General features: G+C 34.8%; 1 protein-coding gene across 2 annotated transcripts in view; it reads right to left on the bottom strand.

Annotated features, from left to right (window-relative positions):
- Nucleotides 1-15,166: 15,166 nt before the first annotated feature.
- mntb (MAX network transcriptional repressor b) overlaps nucleotides 15,167-21,734 on the bottom strand; it is a 35,993-nt gene continuing 29,425 nt past the window's right edge. For both annotated transcript variants that reach the window (XM_083771563.1, XM_083771562.1), the window contains exons 5-6: nucleotides 20,959-21,151; nucleotides 15,167-20,196 (exon numbers count right to left, since the gene is read on the bottom strand). In XM_083771563.1, coding sequence (XP_083627689.1) covers nucleotides 19,349-20,196; nucleotides 20,959-21,151 — 1,041 coding nt within the window. In that variant the 3' untranslated portion in view covers nucleotides 15,167-19,348. The remainder of the gene's footprint in view (nucleotides 20,197-20,958; nucleotides 21,152-21,734) is intronic.

Raw genomic sequence — 21,734 nt, forward strand, 5'->3', positions numbered from 1 at the left:
GGCTATAGCCCATACCATACGGCATACTATAGCACGCCGTTTTTCATCATTTTTGAGGATTTGAAAAAAATGAAAAAAAAAAAAAACATGGGTTATAGCCCATCGTTTTTAGAAAATTTGAAAAAAAAATTGACCTCTTTTTTCATCATTTTTGAACATGGGTTATAGCCCATACCGTACGGCACTTTTGATGATTTGGAAAAAATTAATAAAATAAAAAAACATGGGTTATAGCCCATCGTTTTTTGAATTTTTGAAAAAAAAAATTACCTCGTTTTTCATCATTATTGACCATGGGCTATGGCCCATACCGTATGGCATACTATAGCACACAGTTTATCATCATTTTTGAGGATTTGAAAAAAAAACTAAAAAATAACATGGGTTATAGCCCATCGTTTTTTGAAAATTTGAAAAAATAATTAACCTCTTTTTTCATCATTTTTGAACATGGGCTATAGCCCATACCATACGGCATACTATAGCACGCCGTTTTTCATCATTTTTGAGGATTTGAAAAAAAAAAACAAAAAAAAACATGGGTTATAGCCCATCGTTTTTTGAAAATTTGAAAAAAAAAATAACCTCTTTTTTCATCATTTTTGAACATGGGCTATAGCCCATACCATACGGCATACTATAGCACGCCGTTTTTCATCATTTTTGAGGATTTGAAAAAAAAAAAAAAAAAAAAAAACATGGGTTATAGCCCATCGTTTTTAGAAAATTTGAAAAAAAAATTAACCTCTTTTTTCATCATTTTTGAACATGGGTTATAGCCCATACCGTACGGCACTTTTGATGATTTGGAAAAAATGAATAAAATAAAAAAACATGGGTTATAGCCCATCGTTTTTTGAATTTTTGAAAAAAAAAATTACCTTGTTTTTCATCATTATTGACCATGGGCTATGGCCCATACCGTATGGCATACTATAGCACACAGTTTATCATCATTTTTGAGGATTTGAAAAAAAAACAAAAAAAAAAACATGGGTTATAGCCCATCGTTTTTTGAAAATTTGAAAAAAAAAAATAACCTCTTTTTTCATCATTTTTGAACATGGGCTATAGCCCATACCATACGGCATACTATAGCACGCCGTTTTTCATCATTTTTGAGGATTTGAAAAAAATGAAAAAAAAAAAAAACATGGGTTATAGCCCATCGTTTTTTGAAAATTTGAAAAAAAAAAAAACTCTTTTTTCATCATTTTTGAACATGGGTTATAGCCCATACCGTACGGCATACTATAGCACGCAGTTTTTCATCACTTTTGAGGATTTGGAAAAAAAAAAAAAAAAAAAAAACATGGGTTATAGCCCATCGTTTTTAGAAAATTTGAAAAAAAAATTAACCTCTTTTTTCATCATTTTTGAACATGGGTTATAGCCCATACCGTACGGCACTTTTGATGATTTGGAAAAAATGAATAAAATAAAAAAACATGGGTTATAGCCCATCGTTTTTTGAATTTTTGAAAAAAAAAATTACCTTGTTTTTCATCATTATTGACCATGGGCTATGGCCCATACCGTATGGCATACTATAGCACACAGTTTATCATCATTTTTGAGGATTTGAAAAAAAAACAAAAAAAAAAACATGGGTTATAGCCCATCGTTTTTTGAAAATTTGAAAAAAAAAAATAACCTCTTTTTTCATCATTTTTGAACATGGGCTATAGCCCATACCATACGGCATACTATAGCACGCCGTTTTTCATCATTTTTGAGGATTTGAAAAAAATGAAAAAAAAAAAAAACATGGGTTATAGCCCATCGTTTTTTGAAAATTTGAAAAAAAAAAAAACTCTTTTTTCATCATTTTTGAACATGGGTTATAGCCCATACCGTACGGCATACTATAGCACGCAGTTTTTCATCACTTTTGAGGATTTGGAAAAAAAAAAAAAAAAAAAAAACATGGGTTATAGCCCATCGTTTTTTGAATTTTTGAAAAAAAAAATAACCTCTTTTTTCATCATTTTTGAACATGGGCTATAGCCCATACCATACGGCATACTATAGCACGCCGTTTTTCATCATTTTTGAGGATTTGAAAAAAATGAAAAAAAAAAAAAACATGGGTTATAGCCCATCGTTTTTAGAAAATTTGAAAAAAAAATTAACCTCTTTTTTCATCATTTTTTAACATGGGTTATAGCCCATACCGTACGGCACTTTTGATGATTTGGAAAAAATTAATAAAATAAAAAAACATGGGTTATAGCCCATCGTTTTTTGAATTTTTGAAAAAAAAAATTACCTCGTTTTTCATCATTATTGACCATGGGCTATGGCCCATACCGTATGGCATACTATAGCACACAGTTTATCATCATTTTTGAGGATTTGAAAAAAAAACTAAAAAAAAACATGGGTTATAGCCCATCGTTTTTTGAAAATTTGAAAAAATAATTAACCTCTTTTTTCATCATTTTTGAACATGGGCTATAGCCCATACCATACGGCATACTATAGCACGCCGTTTTTCATCATTTTTGAGGATTTGAAAAAAAAACAAAAAAAAAAACATGGGTTATAGCCCATCGTTTTTTGAAAATTTGAAAAAAAAATTAACCTCTTTTTTCATCATTTTTGAACATGGGTTATAGCCCATACCGTACGGCATACTATAGCACGCAGTTTTTCATCACTTTTGAGGATTTGGAAAAAATGAATAAAATAAAAAAACATGGGTTATAGCCCATCGTTTTTTTAATTTTTGAAAAAAAAATTAACCTCGTTTTTCATCATTATTGACCATGGGCTATGGCCCATACCGTATGGCATACTATAGCACACAGTTTATCATCATTTTTGAGGATTTGAAAAAAATAAAATAAAAAAAACATGGGTTATAGCCCATCGTTTTTTGAAAATTTGAAAAAAAAATTAACCTATTTTTTCATCATTTTTGAACATGGGTTATAGCCAGGGGGGCAGTCAGCCAGATATTTCGTGAAGCCTCATTTGAAATCGGTAGTTCATATAATGGCCTGTTGTGGCGCTGGACCGGACCCAAAAAGCCCCATAGCTCCATAGAGGCCCATGTATTTTGGCCCAACTTCACCTAGACTGTATTACCTTAATAAACATGGTCATGAATACTTTCTTCTTCCAGTCACTAGTTTAAAGTCTCATTTCTAATGTCATAATATTCTTTTTGGAAAATTATGGTCCCATTAATTAAAAAAATGACCATAAAGAAAAAAACCCATCGCGTATGTTCTGAGGGGCGTGGCTACCATTACAGTCTATGATCGGGATTCCCCTCCCACTCGAGTCAAAATAAAAACCAACGGAGAAGAAGGGGGGAAGTCCCGCCTCGTTGTCTGGGCAGCCAATGACCAGCTGGTATACAAAACGGAGCCAGCCAATGGCCAGCTGGTACCAAAGATGGCGACTTACATCAGGAATTAGCATATTATTACAGGCTTCATTTTACGTTCATGTTAGACCCGGGGAACGCTTTGTCCATATTTTTTACAGTCTATGGTTATAGCCCATACCGTACGGCATACTATAGCACGCAGTTTTTCATCACTTTTGAGGATTTGGAAAAAATGAATAAAATAAAAAAACATGGGTTATAGCCCATCGTTTTTTGAATTTTTGAAAAAAAAATTAACCTCGTTTTTCATCATTATTGACCATGGGCTATGGCCCATACCGTATGGCATACTATAGCACACAGTTTATCATCATTTTTGAGGATTTGAAAAAAAAAAAAAAAAAAAACATGGGTTATAGCCCATCGTTTTTTGAAAATTTGAAAAAAAAAATAACCTCTTTTTTCATCATTTTTGAACATGGGCTATAGCCCATACCATACGGCATACTATAGCACGCCGTTTTTCATCATTTTTGAGGATTTGAAAAAAATGAAAAAAAAAAAAAACATGGGTTATAGCCCATCGTTTTTAGAAAATTTGAAAAAAAAATTAACCTCTTTTTTCATCATTTTTGAACATGGGTTATAGCCCATACCGTACGGCACTTTTGATGATTTGGAAAAAATGAATAAAATAAAAAAACATGGGTTATAGCCCATCGTTTTTTGAATTTTTGAAAAAAAAAATTACCTCGTTTTTCATCATTATTGACCATGGGCTATGGCCCATACCGTATGGCATACTATAGCACACAGTTTATCATCATTTTTGAGGATTTGAAAAAAAAACTAAAAAAAAACATGGGTTATAGCCCATCGTTTTTTGAAAATTTGAAAAAATAATTAACCTCTTTTTTCATCATTCTTGAACATGGGCTATAGCCCATACCATACGGCATACTATAGCACGCCGTTTTTCATCATTTTTGAGGATTTGAAAAAAAAAAACAAAAAAAAACATGGGTTATAGCCCATCGTTTTTTGAAAATTTGAAAAAAAAATTAACCTCTTTTTTCATCATTTTTGAACATGGGTTATAGCCCATACCGTACGGCATACTATAGCACGCAGTTTTTCATCACTTTTGAGGATTTGGAAAAAATGAATAAAATAAAAAAACATGGGTTATAGCCCATCGTTTTTTTAATTTTTGAAAAAAAAATTAACCTCGTTTTTCATCATTATTGACCATGGGCTATGGCCCATACCGTATGGCATACTATAGCACACAGTTTATCATCATTTTTGAGGATTAAAAAAAAAAAAAAAAAAAAAAAACATGGGTTATAGCCCATCGTTTTTTGAAAATTTGAAAAAAAAAATAACCTCTTTTTTCATCATTTTTGAACATGGGCTATAGCCCATACCATACGGCATACTATAGCACGCCGTTTTTCATCATTTTTGAGGATTTGAAAAAAATGAAAAAAAAAAAAAACATGGGTTATAGCCCATCGTTTTTAGAAAATTTGAAAAAAAAATTAACCTCTTTTTTCATCATTTTTGAACATGGGTTATAGCCCATACCGTACGGCACTTTTGATGATTTGGAAAAAATGAAAAAAAAAAAAAACATGGGTTATAGCCCATCGTTTTTTGAATTTTTGAAAAAATAAATTACCTCGTTTTTCATCATTATTGACCATGGGCTATGGCCCATACCGTATGGCATACTATAGCACACAGTTTATCATCATTTTTGAGGATTTGAAAAAAAAACTAAAAAAAAACATGGGTTATAGCCCATCGTTTTTTGAAAATTTGAAAAAAAAATTAACCTCTTTTTTCATCATTTTTGAACATGGGCTATAACCCATACCATACGGCATACTATAGCACGCCGTTTTTCATCATTTTTGAGGATTTGAAAAAAATGAAAAAAAAAAAAAACATGGGTTATAGCCCATCGTTTTTTGAAAAATTGAAAAAAAAATTTACCTCTTTTTTCATCATTTTTGAACATGGGTTATAGCCCATACCGTACGGCATACTATAGCACGCAGTTTTTCATCACTTTTGAGGATTTGGAAAAAATGAATAAAATAAAAAAACATGGGTTATAGCCCATCGTTTTTTGAATTTTTGAAAAAAAAAATTACCTAGTTTTTCATCATTATTGACCATGGGCTATGGCCCATACCGTATGGCATACTATAGCACACAGTTTATCATCATTTTTGAGGATTTGAAAAAAATAAAATAAAAAAAACATGGGTTATAGCCCATCGTTTTTTGAAAATTTGAAAAAAAAATTAACCTCTTTTTTCATCATTTTTGAACATGGGCTATAGCCCATACCATACGGCATACTATAGCACGCCGTTTTTCATCATTTTTGAGGATTTGAAAAAAATGAAAAACAAAAAAAAACATGGGTTATAGCCCATCGTTTTTTGAAAATTTGAAAAAAAAATTAACCTCTTTTTTCATCATTTTTGAACATGGGTTATAGCCCATACCGTACGGCATACTATAGCACGCAGTTTTTCATCACTTTTGAGGATTTGGAAAAAATGAAAAAAAAAAAAAAACATGGGTTATAGCCCATCGTTTTTTGAATTTTTGAAAAAGAAAATTAACCTCGTTTTTCATCATTATTGACCATGGGCTATGGCCCATACCATACGGCATACTATAGCACGCCGTTTTTCATCATTTTTGAGGATTTGAAAAAAATGAAAAACAAAAAAAAACATGGGTTATAGCCCATCGTTTTTTGAAAATTTGAAAAAAAAATTAACCTCTTTTTTCATCATTTTTGAACATGGGTTATAGCCCATACCGTACGGCATACTATAGCACGCAGTTTTTCATCACTTTTGAGGATTTGGAAAAAATGAAAAAAAAAAAAAAACATGGGTTATAGCCCATCGTTTTTTGAATTTTTGAAAAAGAAAATTAACCTCGTTTTTCATCATTATTGACCATGGGCTATGGCCCATACCGTATGGCATACTATAGCACACAGTTTATCATCATTTTTGAGGATTAAAAAAAAAAAAAAAAAAAAAAAAAACATGGGTTATAGCCCATCGTTTTTTGAAAATTTGAAGAAAAAAAATAACCTCTTTTTTCATCATTTTTGAACATGGGCTATAACCCATACCATACGGCATACTATAGCACGCCGTTTTTCATCATTTTTGAGGATTTGAAAAAAATTAAAAAAAAAAAAAACATGGGTTATAGCCCATCGTTTTTTGAAAATTTGAAAAAAGAATTTACATATTTTTCCATCATTTTTGAACATGGGCTATAGCCCATACCATACGGCATACTATAGCACGCAGTTTTTCATCACTTTTGAGGATTTGGAAAAAATGAATAAAATAAAAAAACATGGGTTATAGCCCATCGTTTTTTGAAAATTTGAAAAAAGAATTTACCTATTTTTCCATCATTTTTGAACATGGGCTATAGCCCATACCATACGGCATACTATAGCACGCAGTTTTTCATCACTTTTGAGGATTTGGAAAAAATGAATAAAATAAAAAAACATGGGTTATAGCCCATCGTTTTTTGAATTTTTGAAAAAAAAATTACCTCGTTTTTCATCATTATTGACCATGGGCTATGGCCCATACCGTATGGCATACTATAGCACACAGTTTATCATCATTTTTGAGGATTTGAAAAAAAAAAAAAAAAAAAACATGGGTTATAGCCCATCGTTTTTTGAAAATTTGAAAAAAAAAATAACCTCTTTTTTCATCATTTTTGAACATGGGCTATAGCCCATACCATACGGCATACTATAGCACGCCGTTTTTCATCATTTTTGAGGATTTGAAAAAAAAAAAAAAAAAAAAAAACATGGGTTATAGCCCATCGTTTTTAGAAAATTTGAAAAAAAAATTTACCTCTTTTTTCATCATTTTTGAACATGGGTTATAGCCCATACCGTACGGCACTTTTGATGATTTGGAAAAAATGAATAAAATAAAAAAACATGGGTTATAGCCCATCGTTTTTTGAATTTTTGAAAAAAAAAATTACCTTGTTTTTCATCATTATTGACCATGGGCTATGGCCCATACCGTATGGCATACTATAGCACACAGTTTATCATCATTTTTGAGGATTTGAAAAAAAAACAAAAAAAAAAACATGGGTTATAGCCCATCGTTTTTTGAAAATTTGAAAAAAAAAAATAACCTCTTTTTTCATCATTTTTGAACATGGGCTATAGCCCATACCATACGGCATACTATAGCACGCCGTTTTTCATCATTTTTGAGGATTTGAAAAAAATGAAAAAAAAAAAAAACATGGGTTATAGCCCATCGTTTTTTGAAAATTTGGAAAAAAAAATAACCTCTTTTTTCATCATTTTTGAACATGGGTTATAGCCCATACCGTACGGCATACTATAGCACGCAGTTTTTCATTACTTTTGAGGATTTGGAAAAAATGAAAAAAAAAAAAAACATGGGTTATAGCCCATCGTTTTTTGAATTTTTGAAAAAAAAATTAACCTCGTTTTTCATCATTATTGACCATGGGCTATGGCCCATACCGTATGGCATACTATAGCACACAGTTTATCATCATTTTTGAGGATTTGAAAAAAAAAAAAAAAAAAAACATGGGTTATAGCCCATCGTTTTTTGAAAATTTGAAAAAAAAAATAACCTCTTTTTTCATCATTTTTGAACATGGGCTATAGCCCATACCATACGGCATACTATAGCACGCCGTTTTTCATCATTTTTGAGGATTTGAAAAAAATGAAAAAAAAAAAAAACATGGGTTATAGCCCATCGTTTTTAGAAAATTTGAAAAAAAAATTAACCTCTTTTTTCATCATTTTTGAACATGGGTTATAGCCCATACCGTACGGCACTTTTGATGATTTGGAAAAAATTAATAAAATAAAAAAACATGGGTTATAGCCCATCGTTTTTTGAATTTTTGAAAAAAAAAATTACCTCGTTTTTCATCATTATTGACCATGGGCTATGGCCCATACCGTATGGCATACTATAGCACACAGTTTATCATCATTTTTGAGGATTTAAAAAAAAAACTAAAAAATAACATGGGTTATAGCCCATCGTTTTTTGAAAATTTGAAAAAATAATTAACCTCTTTTTTCATCATTTTTGAACATGGGCTATAGCCCATACCATACGGCATACTATAGCACGCCGTTTTTCATCATTTTTGAGGATTTGAAAAAAAAAAACAAAAAAAAACATGGGTTATAGCCCATCGTTTTTTGAAAATTTGAAAAAAAAAATAACCTCTTTTTTCATCATTTTTGAACATGGGCTATAGCCCATACCATACGGCATACTATAGCACGCCGTTTTTCATCATTTTTGAGGATTTGAAAAAAAAAAAAAAAAAAAAAAACATGGGTTATAGCCCATCGTTTTTAGAAAATTTGAAAAAAAAATTAACCTCTTTTTTCATCATTTTTGAACATGGGTTATAGCCCATACCGTACGGCACTTTTGATGATTTGGAAAAAATGAATAAAATAAAAAAACATGGGTTATAGCCCATCGTTTTTTGAATTTTTGAAAAAAAAAATTACCTTGTTTTTCATCATTATTGACCATGGGCTATGGCCCATACCGTATGGCATACTATAGCACACAGTTTATCATCATTTTTGAGGATTTGAAAAAAAAACTAAAAAAAAAACATGGGTTATAGCCCATCGTTTTTTGAAAATTTGAAAAAAAAAAATAACCTCTTTTTTCATCATTTTTGAACATGGGCTATAGCCCATACCATACGGCATACTATAGCACGCCGTTTTTCATCATTTTTGAGGATTTGAAAAAAATGAAAAAAAAAAAAAACATGGGTTATAGCCCATCGTTTTTTGAAAATTTGAAAAAAAAAATAACCTCTTTTTTCATCATTTTTGAACATGGGTTATAGCCCATACCGTACGGCATACTATAGCACGCAGTTTTTCATCACTTTTGAGGATTTGGAAAAAAAAAAAAAAAAAAAAAACATGGGTTATAGCCCATCGTTTTTTGAATTTTTGAAAAAAAAAATTAACCTCGTTTTTCATCATTATTGACCATGGGCTATGGCCCATACCGTATGGCATACTATAGCACACAGTTTATCATCATTTTTGAGGATTAAAAAAAAAAAAAAAAAAAAAACATGGGTTATAGCCCATCGTTTTTTGAAAATTTGAAAAAAAAAATAACCTCTTTTTTCATCATTTTTGAACATGGGCTATAGCCCATACCATACGGCATACTATAGCACGCCGTTTTTCATCATTTTTGAGGATTTGAAAAAAATGAAAAGAAAAAAAAACATGGGTTATAGCCCATCGTTTTTAGAAAATTTGAAAAAAAAATTAACCTCTTTTTTCATCATTTTTGAACATGGGTTATAGCCCATACCGTACGGCACTTTTGATGATTTGGAAAAAATTAATAAAATAAAAAAACATGGGTTATAGCCCATCGTTTTTTGAATTTTTGAAAAAAAAATTACCTCGTTTTTCATCATTATTGACCATGGGCTATGGCCCATACCGTATGGCATACTATAGCACACAGTTTATCATCATTTTTGAGGATTTGAAAAAAAAACTAAAAAAAAACATGGGTTATAGCCCATCGTTTTTTGAAAATTTGAAAAAATAATTAACCTCTTTTTTCATCATTTTTGAACATGGGCTATAGCCCATACCATACGGCATACTATAGCACGCCGTTTTTCATCATTTTTGAGGATTTGAAAAAAAAAAAAAAAAAAAAACATGGGTTATAGCCCATCGTTTTTTGAAAATTTGAAAAAAAAATTAACCTCTTTTTTCATCATTTTTGAACATGGGTTATAGCCCATACCGTACGGCACTTTTGATGATTTGGAAAAAATTAATAAAATAAAAAAACATGGGTTATAGCCCATCGTTTTTTGAATTTTTGAAAAAAAAATTACCTCGTTTTTCATCATTATTGACCATGGGCTATGGCCCATACCGTATGGCATACTATAGCACACAGTTTATCATCATTTTTGAGGATTTGAAAAAAAAACTAAAAAAAAACATGGGTTATAGCCCATCGTTTTTTGAAAATTTGAAAAAATAATTAACCTCTTTTTTCATCATTTTTGAACATGGGCTATAGCCCATACCATACGGCATACTATAGCACGCCGTTTTTCATCATTTTTGAGGATTTGAAAAAAAAAAAAAAAAAAAAACATGGGTTATAGCCCATCGTTTTTTGAAAATTTGAAAAAAAAATTAACCTCTTTTTTCATCATTTTTGAACATGGGTTATAGCCCATACCGTACGGCATACTATAGCACGCAGTTTTTCATCACTTTTGAGGATTTGGAAAAAATGAATAAAATAAAAAAACATGGGTTATAGCCCATCGTTTTTTTAATTTTTGAAAAAAAAATTAACCTCGTTTTTCATCATTATTGACCATGGGCTATGGCCCATACCGTATGGCATACTATAGCACACAGTTTATCATCATTTTTGAGGATTTGAAAAAAATAAAATAAAAAAAACATGGGTTATAGCCCATCGTTTTTTGAAAATTTGAAAAAAAAATTAACCTATTTTTTCATCATTTTTGAACATGGGTTATAGCCCATACCGTACGGCATACTATAGCACGCAGTTTTTCATCACTTTTGAGGATTTGGAAAAAATGAATAAAATAAAAAAACATGGGTTATAGCCCATCGTTTTTTGAATTTTTGAAAAAAAAATTAACCTCGTTTTTCATCATTATTGACCATGGGCTATGGCCCATACCGTATGGCATACTATAGCACACAGTTTATCATCATTTTTGAGGATTTGAAAAAAAAAAAAAAAAAAAACATGGGTTATAGCCCATCGTTTTTTGAAAATTTGAAAAAAAAAATAACCTCTTTTTTCATCATTTTTGAACATGGGCTATAGCCCATACCATACGGCATACTATAGCACGCCGTTTTTCATCATTTTTGAGGATTTGAAAAAAATGAAAAAAAAAAAAAACATGGGTTATAGCCCATCGTTTTTAGAAAATTTGAAAAAAAAATTAACCTCTTTTTTCATCATTTTTGAACATGGGTTATAGCCCATACCGTACGGCACTTTTGATGATTTGGAAAAAATGAATAAAAAAAAAAAACATGGGTTATAGCCCATCGTTTTTTGAATTTTTGAAAAAAAAAATTACCTCGTTTTTCATCATTATTGACCATGGGCTATGGCCCATACCGTATGGCATACTATAGCACACAGTTTATCATCATTTTTGAGGATTTGAAAAAAAAACTAAAAAAAAACATGGGTTATAGCCCATCGTTTTTTGAAAATTTGAAAAAAAAATTAACCTCTTTTTTCATCATTTTTGAACATGGGCTATAGCCCATACCATACGGCATACTATAGCACGCCGTTTTTCATCATTTTTGAGGATTTGAAAAAAAAAAACAAAAAAAAACATGGGTTATAGCCCATCGTTTTTTGAAAATTTGAAAAAAAAATTAACCTCTTTTTTCATCATTTTTGAACATGGGTTATAGCCCATACCGTACGGCATACTATAGCACGCAGTTTTTCATCACTTTTGAGGATTTGGAAAAAATGAATAAAAAAAAAAAACATGGGTTATAGCCCATCGTTTTTTTAATTTTTGAAAAAAAAATTTACCTCGTTTTTCATCATTATTGACCATGGGCTATGGCCCATACCGTATGGCATACTATAGCACACAGTTTATCATCATTTTTGAGGATTTGAAAAAAATAAAATAAAAAAAACATGGGTTATAGCCCATCGTTTTTTGAAAATTTGAAAATAAAATTAACCTATTTTTTCATCATTTTTGAACATGGGTTATAGCCCATACCGTACGGCATACTATAGCACGCCGTTTTTCATCATTTTTGAGGATTTGAAAAAAATGAAAAAAAAAAAAAACATGGGTTATAGCCCATCGTTTTTTGAAAATTTGAAAAAAAAATTAACCTCTTTTTTCATCATTTTTGAACATGGGTTATAGCCCATACCGTACGGCATACTATAGCACGCAGTTTTTCATCACTTTTGAGGATTTGGAAAAAATGGAAAAAAAAAAAAACATGGGTTATAGCCCATCGTTTTTTGAATTTTTGAAAAAAAAATTAACCTCGTTTTTCATCATTATTGACCATGGGCTATGGCCCATACCGTATGGCATACTATAGCACACAGTTTATCATCATTTTTGAGGATTTGAAAAAAAAACAAAAAAAAAACATGGGTTATAGCCCATCGTTTTTTGAAAATTTGAAAAAGAAATTAACCTCTTTTTTCATCATTTTTGAACATGGGCTATAGCCCATACCATACGGCATACTATAGCACGCCGTTTTTCATCATTTTTGAGGATTTGAAAAAAACAAACAAAAAAAACATGGGTTATAGCCCATCGTTTTTTGAAAATTTGAAAAAAAAATTAACCTCTTTTTTCATCATTTTTGAACATGGGCTATAGCCCATACCATACGGCATACTATAGCACGCAGTTTTTCATCACTTTTGAGGATTTGGAAAAAATGAATAAAATAAAAAAACATGGGTTATAGCCCATCGTTTTTTTTATTTTTGAAAACAAAATTAACCTCGTTTTTCATCATTATTGACCATGGGCTATGGCCCATACCGTATGGCATACTATAGCACACAGTTTATCATCATTTTTGAGGATTAAAAAAAACAAAAAAAACATGGGTTATAGCCCATCGTTTTTTGAAAATTTGAAAAAAAAAATTACCTCTTTTTTCATCATTTTTGAACATGGGCTATAGCCCATACCGTACGGCATACTATATCACGCCGTTTTTCATCATTTTTGAGGATTTTAAAAAAATGAAAAAAAACGATGGGTTATAGCCCATCGTTTTTTTGAATTTTTGAAAAACAAATTATCCTCGTTTTTCATCATTTTGGACCATGGGCTATAGCCCATGTATCGTACGGCATACTATAGCACGCAGTTTTTCATAATTTTTGAGGATTTGAAAAAAATGAAAAAATGAAAAAAACGATGGGTTATAGCCCATCGTTTTTTGAATTTTTGAATTTTTTTTATCCTCGTTTTTCATCATTTTGGACCATTGGCTATAGCCCATATCGTACGGCATACTATAGCACGCCGTTTTTTAATCATTTTTGAGGATTTGAAAAAAATGAAAAAAACGATGGGTTATAGTTTTTTGAATTTCTTTTTTATCCTCGTTTTTCATCATTTTGGAAGCTGGGACTTGAAAATGTTGCCTCCAGATTCCCAGGCAGGCTCTTTAGTGGTAAAGTTGAAAAGCAATGAACTGTAAATGTACTAGGATTTGAACATGAAATATCTGTGCTGACTGATTATTACTATGACTACACCATCATTCAGTCTCTCTTCACAAATGTCTCTTTAGTACTGTTGATGAAGCGTTCTTTTGTATGTTAGCCTTCAGTTATAGTAAAGTTGAAATACTCTAGCATTTAAACTATAAGTATAGTTTCTATACCCCACATTTTTCTAGTTCAAAACAATGAAAATAACAAATTTCTATACTGTATTTTTATTGGTATGACCATTGCAGGCCACATATATAGGGGAGGATGGGGGAAGATGAACCGTCGGGTAAGTTGAACCACCCCCTGTATCTTTAAAACTACACACATGAGTTGTCATGTGACCTCAAAATCAGGACACACCCACCATTTCAACCTGACTGTGAAGATGAGAGACACATGGACAAAGTGGAAAGTACATTTATACACAAAAAAGTGTTTTTTGCTGGTCAAAGTAAAAAAATAAACTTTTCTGGAATAATCATTTCTATATTAAAGCAAAAGCACCCAGGTCTAAACTTATATATCATGCATGTTGGTGATATACCAATGTATAAAACCCATGTGAATCATTTAGCTAAACATTATCCTGGAGCATTAAGCTAGCCATGTTTTGTCAAAAAGTGGCCATGGGGCAAGTTGAACCAATTCCTTGGGGTAAATTGAGCCAATTTTCTTAATGTGAATCACCATTCATATTTTTGTATTAAGTATTAGCTACTCAAATTATACTGAATGACCTTTAATTTGGATGTTTGCAAATGTTTGCAAATTTGCTATATTGTATTAACAATATTGCAAATATTATAAGGTTCTGAATAACAAACTTTATTTAATTGTCTTTATATTGTTTAAATAATAAATAAACAGATAAATAAGACTATTTGCAAAAGGGAAAACTGTTATTAAATTATTTTCAATACGTGAATACATTATCTGTTCAAGTTTAAGCTCTTTACATTAAAATATCATGTGGTTAAATTTTGGATCAACTTACCCCTTACCTGGGGCAAATTGAGCCACTTTTTTATTTTTTTGAAAAGGTCATATTTTCATGGCCCTTTGTCATAGCTGCTTACTCATCATTTCAATTGATAGAGGACATCCTGAAATATGTGTAGATCATTAGATTTGACTGCCATCTCATTTTGCCTTGCTTCCAGGACAACTTAAGTAAAAAGTGGTTCATCTTCCCCCATCCTCCCCTACATTAAGCAGGGGAGGATTTTCATTAAAAATATAATATATATCATAGAAAAGCATGATAAATAACAGTACTAGTGTCGAAAAGCATGATTTTCATAATTTAACTGGCTCCCTCTCAGCTGTCATTACACGAGAAAATGTGGCTATCCAGAGAAATATTGACAGACAACCATTATTGTAAATGTAATAAGATTTATTAAGAATCTTTATTATTTCTTCTGCATAACTCTTCAATTTTTTTATTTTTTTATATTCATTTAATTGTTATCTTAAACAGTGGACAGTTAATCTAAAAGGCAGCCCAAAAACATACAGGCGATATAGATATATATTTATATATAACTTAAAACTTTCTCCATAGGGAAAACATTGTTTTATATTTAGATATAAAATATCAATGTAGCTTGAGGTCCAATGTCCCGCCCACATCATACAGTATCATTGTACATGGTCCCGGAAAAATTAAAGAAAACGTACAAAAACCAACAAAAGAGCTAAACGGCAATCTACATGCAGAAAACTAAACGGGCATGGGTCAAATTTTGTAAACTACATACACTCAAATGCCTAAACGTGCATACGATCACACATTTACAAAAAAAAGTACATACAAATATTACAAAACTCAAACTGAATATCAGACATTAGGTTAGTTTCTTTTCTTTTCAACTTTTTTACTTGTCTCAGTGGAACTCACAAAAGTGGCCAAAATAGAATAACAAAAAAAAAAAAAAAATGTGACTGTATCTTTTTTTTCCCCATTCATTCATTATGTGTGTATACATTTCGTCGAGGGTTTTATCACAGTGTTGAGAAAGGTGAATACACGAACATTGCTCATACATACATACATACATTATGATACACCCAGCACCCATACATCGCTTCTGTATGAAAAGAAAAAGTATGAGTAAACAAACGCCATACCCCGGCGGGATGGTCACGTTAGCACCAGCGGTTGCATGACAACCAACTTACTAGCCAATGGCAGCGTGGCCTTCCTTCTAAGCTATGGAATCTGAATTTTATATGCCATATATAAAGAAACATACCTCGCCCGCAAACGGACGGTACATTGTCGCTGACATGCACAGGGGGTCAAACTGTACAACCAAATTAGAACCATGCATCAGAAACAGCAGGATTAGCTATAGTACAGGATATAAACAGAATATAGTCACATATACATACATATATAGAAACAGCAAAAAAAGGGGGGGGGGGGAGAGAAAAAAAGGCAAGGGTCAATTTTGATTTCATAAGTAACTGGTGAAAAACAACAAATTAGAATGTGACAGAGACACAGAAATGTAGTCATGAGTCTAGGCTGGCAAGAGGGCTGTTGAGCCATGAACTCGATGTAAACGCACACAAACATTCTCAGGGTTCCTACATTTTCAAAATCCACATTATTCCACACATTATTTTATTGACTTGATCTGTAGAGTTTTACCATGTTCTTCTTTTTCTTTCTTTTTTTTACCCCACCCAGCAGCAGGGCATATGAGAATAGGTAAACATTGTTTTTCACACAGAATAGATAAGGAACAATTGAGTTGTGCATCTGTGGGCATGCGTACCTGTTCTGATTAAGCCACTTTCAACCCGTCGTCCTTATTTTTGGCATATCATTACAGGCAAACATTTACAAAAATTCTCACTTTTGTTTTATAAATTGTGAAAATAGCAGATCTACAAGTTCACAATACATCACATTGTGCCACATTGAGAGCTTATAGATCAGTTATATTCCATTCATCATAAAATAATATGACAAATGATGAAGTATAGGACTTAAGTGGTTAATAACCTTAACCCCTTACTTTTGTAGACTTGTTTTGTGTGCCATTTCTGGGACCTGGTCCAGTTCTACACACTTCATTTATGTACCCTGCACAGTGCTTGTTTGGTGCATTAACAGTAGTTGTGTGCTGTGACTAACTGTAGAGGGTGCTATGTTACTGTTGTGTTGAGAAGATGTGAAAACCATCATTTTTAAGGTGAATTAGCCATGGTGACAAAGAGCTTCAACTTGTTTTCTCTCTGTGTGATTGATAACCTGGAATCTGGTGGTGGCAATCATTGTGATACATGTTAAGGCCCCAAATGTTAATTATTTTCTTAGAGATTATTCTTACTTTTTTCGATTTAACCAAATAATCGAGTTATGTTTCTATAATATGAAAAAAGGTTCATATATTTTTTTAAATAATCAACTAAATCAATTATTCTGATTAACAACCTAGCTCTATTCTATAAGTCACACATTGATGTAAAAAAATTACAGAAAATGTCCGATCTACAATCTCACGTGTCACTTCAAAACTTGTAGGCTTGTTAATTATTTTAATATTATTATTATTTCATAATCAATTAAGTCTATTAGTTTGATTAACTTCTGTACCCCTACATTACAGGCCCACTGAAGACTATCTTCAGCCTCACTTTGTCAAGCACACAGACTACATCATCTCACCAACATGGGTGCGCTTTAACCACTTAAACCCCAGCATCCTTACCGTGGGGAGGCTTTCACAGAAAGTAGGCGATCGACAAGCTCACAGAGCTTTGGCCATTTCAGCCAAAGCTTTTCCCCACAGTAACCCAAAACAGAAAAACACTAGTATTGAGCCCTGAGGGTTAAGCTGTTAAGTTAAGTGGTTAAGCGCAATACATACTCCTCCCGACGTCATAACCTTTCTTCGGAAAGGGAGGTGATATATACTACAAATTGACGTCATTCCAACCTTCAAAAAGGTCCATCCATTCAGAACTCGAAGATTGCCCAACACCAGAAGGAGTATGTGTTTGACTTTACTCACTGATGATATCGTTGCTGTTTAGTTTTTTTTGGAGGGAGGGAGTTTGGAACACAGAACAAATACATACCACTATCGCCAGAGACTAATCAAACGCTCTCACGTACAGTTTTCTCCTGAATAGGGCTGGGCGATATGGACTAAATCAAAGTTCACAATATTTCCGACCAAATACCTCAACATCAATATTGTGACAATACAATATCCATTTTTGAGAATTCTTGACAATTTCAGAAAATAAGGCTTAAGTGATTAAAACCAGGATGAAGACTGGAAAAAACAATATGCCATACAGTGTCACAATATTATGATATTCAAAATCAACGAACCACATTTAGTCCCATATCACAATCTTGATATAATGTCAATATACCGCATTGCCCAGCTCTACTCTTAAATGAATGAAAGAATATGTAAGGTAGATCCTTGATGCCTGAGTGTGAGCGCTGAGCTTATTATGTTAGTGCTTCTGGTTGTACGCTGAGGAAACATGGGAAGGTAGTGCAGGAAGGAAGGGAGGAAGGAAGGAGGCAAGGGCAGAAAGGAAGGACGGAGGGAAAGATGGAAGGTCCTGTCTTGACAACAGCAATGAGTCGTCACGAATAAGCCACTCACTCTGCAAACATGTCCTGGTTGTGTACTTGCGTACGCACATACATAAAAACAAATCCCCAATGATCCTCTCTAGGCAATGGGATCTGTAGTCCCTGGTTTCCCTAGTCTCGCGTAGCCAGACAACTATTCCACAATCTCCGAATGCTATATAGAGTCTGGAACTATACCTCCGGAAGTAAGGAAGCTGCTAATTCCGTTCACGAAAATATATTTTAAAATATCTTCACATTTCATTTTTTTAATTTGCTTTTCTGCTAAGCAACAAGCTATATATGCTTAGATGTTTTCTATTTATATTTGGATAAATTTGCGCGACTGTAGAGACGAAACTGAAGTGGGGAGGAGGCTCCACTTCCACTTTATATTTGACTCATGATAGCTTTTCCATTGCTCCAGACTGGAAGCATTTGGAAATTGCGAGAGGCAACAGTCTGGCAACGCGAGACTATGGTTTCCCGGACGGTGGCATTCCCGTTTCCTGTTCTGTGTCCTTTACGCATAGCTTCGTTTGATTGGCTCTGTGATTAGATTTGAACCGGAAACAGAACAACAAGTGTTTCTGGTCCAAATCTGCTGCCGAGCCGCTTGAACAAAGCTATGGGGAAATGAACCAGAAACGTATGACAGCTTCGGCAAACCCGGGAATACAGTTGCACAAAGCCTATGAAGCAGTGGTTCTTGAAGTGGGTTTCAGGGACCCCCGGGGAGTCCCCAGCCAGGTTATTGATAGTTAGGAACCAAATGGACCCTTACAGCTCTGTAAGAGACCGCTATAGGGGGGGGGGCTGTGCTCAAATGCATACCAAATTGGCGGTTCTTGCAATGACAAAGTTTGAGAACCACTGCTATAAAGCAGACATCACATTTCATTTATCTACGAGGGAATGTTGTGATGTTCTTAAGACAGGACTGAGGCTCATTAGATGTCTTCACATCAGTCCATCCATCCATCCATCCATCCATCCATCCATCCATATGTCTCTCTTTCAGGCCAGTTTGAGCGTGCTGACAGGGAAGGGTGGGACTGTAACCATGGTGACAGGGTTGAGGACTGTGGTCTGGCCCACCAGCTGCGGGTGAGGAGCCAACACGGCCGTGGGCTTCCCCAGGGTCTGCCCTCCCTGGCTCATCACGGCCGCCGCCGCGCTCATCTGGGTGGCGGCGTGCGCGGCGTGGACGTGAGGCAGGTGGGTGAAGGTGTGGGTGATGTGACCCACCATGGTCGGCTGGGACATGGTGACGCCCTGCGGGTACAGCGTCGTCGACAAGTGCGGTGGCAGCGGGCCGCCCAGGTGCGCCACGGGGTGCACCGTGATGTGTCCGATGGGCTGCGCCGTGATCGGGTGGTGGTGGTGGTGGTGGTGGTGAGCGGCGGGCGTCACCGTGAGCGGCGTCGGAGCGGGAGCGGCCGCGATTTGCTGGGGGACGACGATGGAGGACGACGACGACGTGGGCCCCGGCGAGGGGGCGATGTGCGTCAGGTGCTTGTGATTGGCCGGCAGGGCGTGATTGACGGCCTGGATGACGGAGGCGTGGGAGACGGCGGCGTGGTGGGCGATCACCGTGGGCTGCAGCTGCATGGCTTGCGGCGGGGCCAGTGTCATGGTGGGGGCCGGGGGGGCGGGGGCTATGGGCTGAGGGGCGGGGGGCCCCGCCGGGGAGGGCGTCGTGGTCAGGAGCCCGGAGAGCGGGAGGGCCGCGTGTTGGATCGACAGGTGAGGGGCCAGGAGGGGCGAGGCCTGTAGGAGGGGGGCGATGGGTTTGGGGAGGGACGGAGGACGAGCAGTCGAAGACACGTCCTCCTCGATGTCCTGGTCAAAGTTGTCTTCACCTTCTGTGGAGAGGAACGGGACCGTTAGTCTTAAGGGGGTGTGTGTGGATACATGTATTACTATACTTCTGAGGGCCAGATGTCCTCACAAGTATAGTTTTTTGCGTTGGGTTAGGAATTGAGTGGTTAGGTTTGAAATGATGACTGATGATATGTTGTTGTGCGCCGGTGTGTGTGTGTGTGTGTGTGTGTGTGTGTGTGTGTGTGTGTGTGTGTGTATGCGTATGCGTATGCGTGTGTGTGTGTGTGTGTGTGTGTGTGTGTGTGTGTGTGTGTGTGTGTGTGTGTGGAAACCGAGCTACACTTCCTAACCATCTGTCCATTGTACCAAGACATCAGAGACACATACTTCCCACAGATTACAACCACACACAGAGATTTTGAAAACATGACCAATGACAAAAAACTCCCATATCTGCTGGGCGAAGTATAACAATGTGCAAACACAGCAGCAAGATTTGTGAGTTGCTGTGATAGGAGCATATCAAATGGAACACAACCACCCTAAAGACTAATAATTGTGTATATTCCTGCACTATACCTGCATCGAGTGACCTTGGTACATAGAATTTGATCTATTGAAGATTCTGACCTTCAAATGTACATAATTTTTGTTTTGATTGTATTGCTGTATTGTTGTATTGTTCTTTCTGCTTTGGCAATGTAAACGTATGTTTTCTCATGCCAATAAAGCCCTTTGAATTGAATTGAATTGAATTGTGTGTGTGTGTGTGTGTGTGTGTGTGTGTGTGTGACTGTGTGTACCTGATGCGGTAGAGGTGGAGACCTGGTCGTCCTCGGGTTGGACGGTCTGTCTGAGGACTCGCTCTATCTCCGTGATGTCCATGCACTGACTCAGCTCTTTCTTCAGCTCGGCCAGACGCTGCTGCGTGGCGATCTTCTCCCGCGCCAGGCGCTCCATCTCATGTTCGTACTCCTTCTCCTTACGTTTCAGAGTCTGACACAAACAGAGACATGGACCGTACAGTATGTTACAGCAGTGGTTCCCACTGGGGGGGGGGGGGGGGGGGCTGGTGATTAGCTTGCAAAATTTCAAAAATTGCAAAAATCATTGGTCAGCACATAAGATAAATGTAAAGCCTATACCTATTGCCAAAATCAACGTATATTTTCAGATGGGGGTCTTCATGCTGAATAAATGAATAGTCACAAATAAAATATGTAGGCTATATGTGGCCAACATTGGTCAGCACATAAGATAAATGTAAAGCCTATACCTATTGCCAAAATCAGGCAAAATTTGCAAAAATTGCAAATTCCAACTAGGTTAGTCATATACTGTAGGAACCAAATGGACGTCTGAGTGTACAAAGGGAAATTCTATTATTCAGGGACTTTCAGTAGCATGTGTACAAACGCTGAAAATATTTTCATTTCAGCCAGCATCCAGTAATACAATAAGATGGAATGGTAAAACAATACCTATCTGACTGATGAATGATACAATAATAATGAATAAACACCGGCCCGTTTCATTTGCCAGGCTTGGCTGTTGCTACCGTCACTGTGTTTTCATTGTG

This window comes from Protomyctophum parallelum (genome assembly GCF_964188405.1).
Source record: "Protomyctophum parallelum genome assembly, chromosome: 1".
Classification (NCBI taxonomy): Eukaryota; Metazoa; Chordata; class Actinopteri; order Myctophiformes; family Myctophidae; genus Protomyctophum; species Protomyctophum parallelum.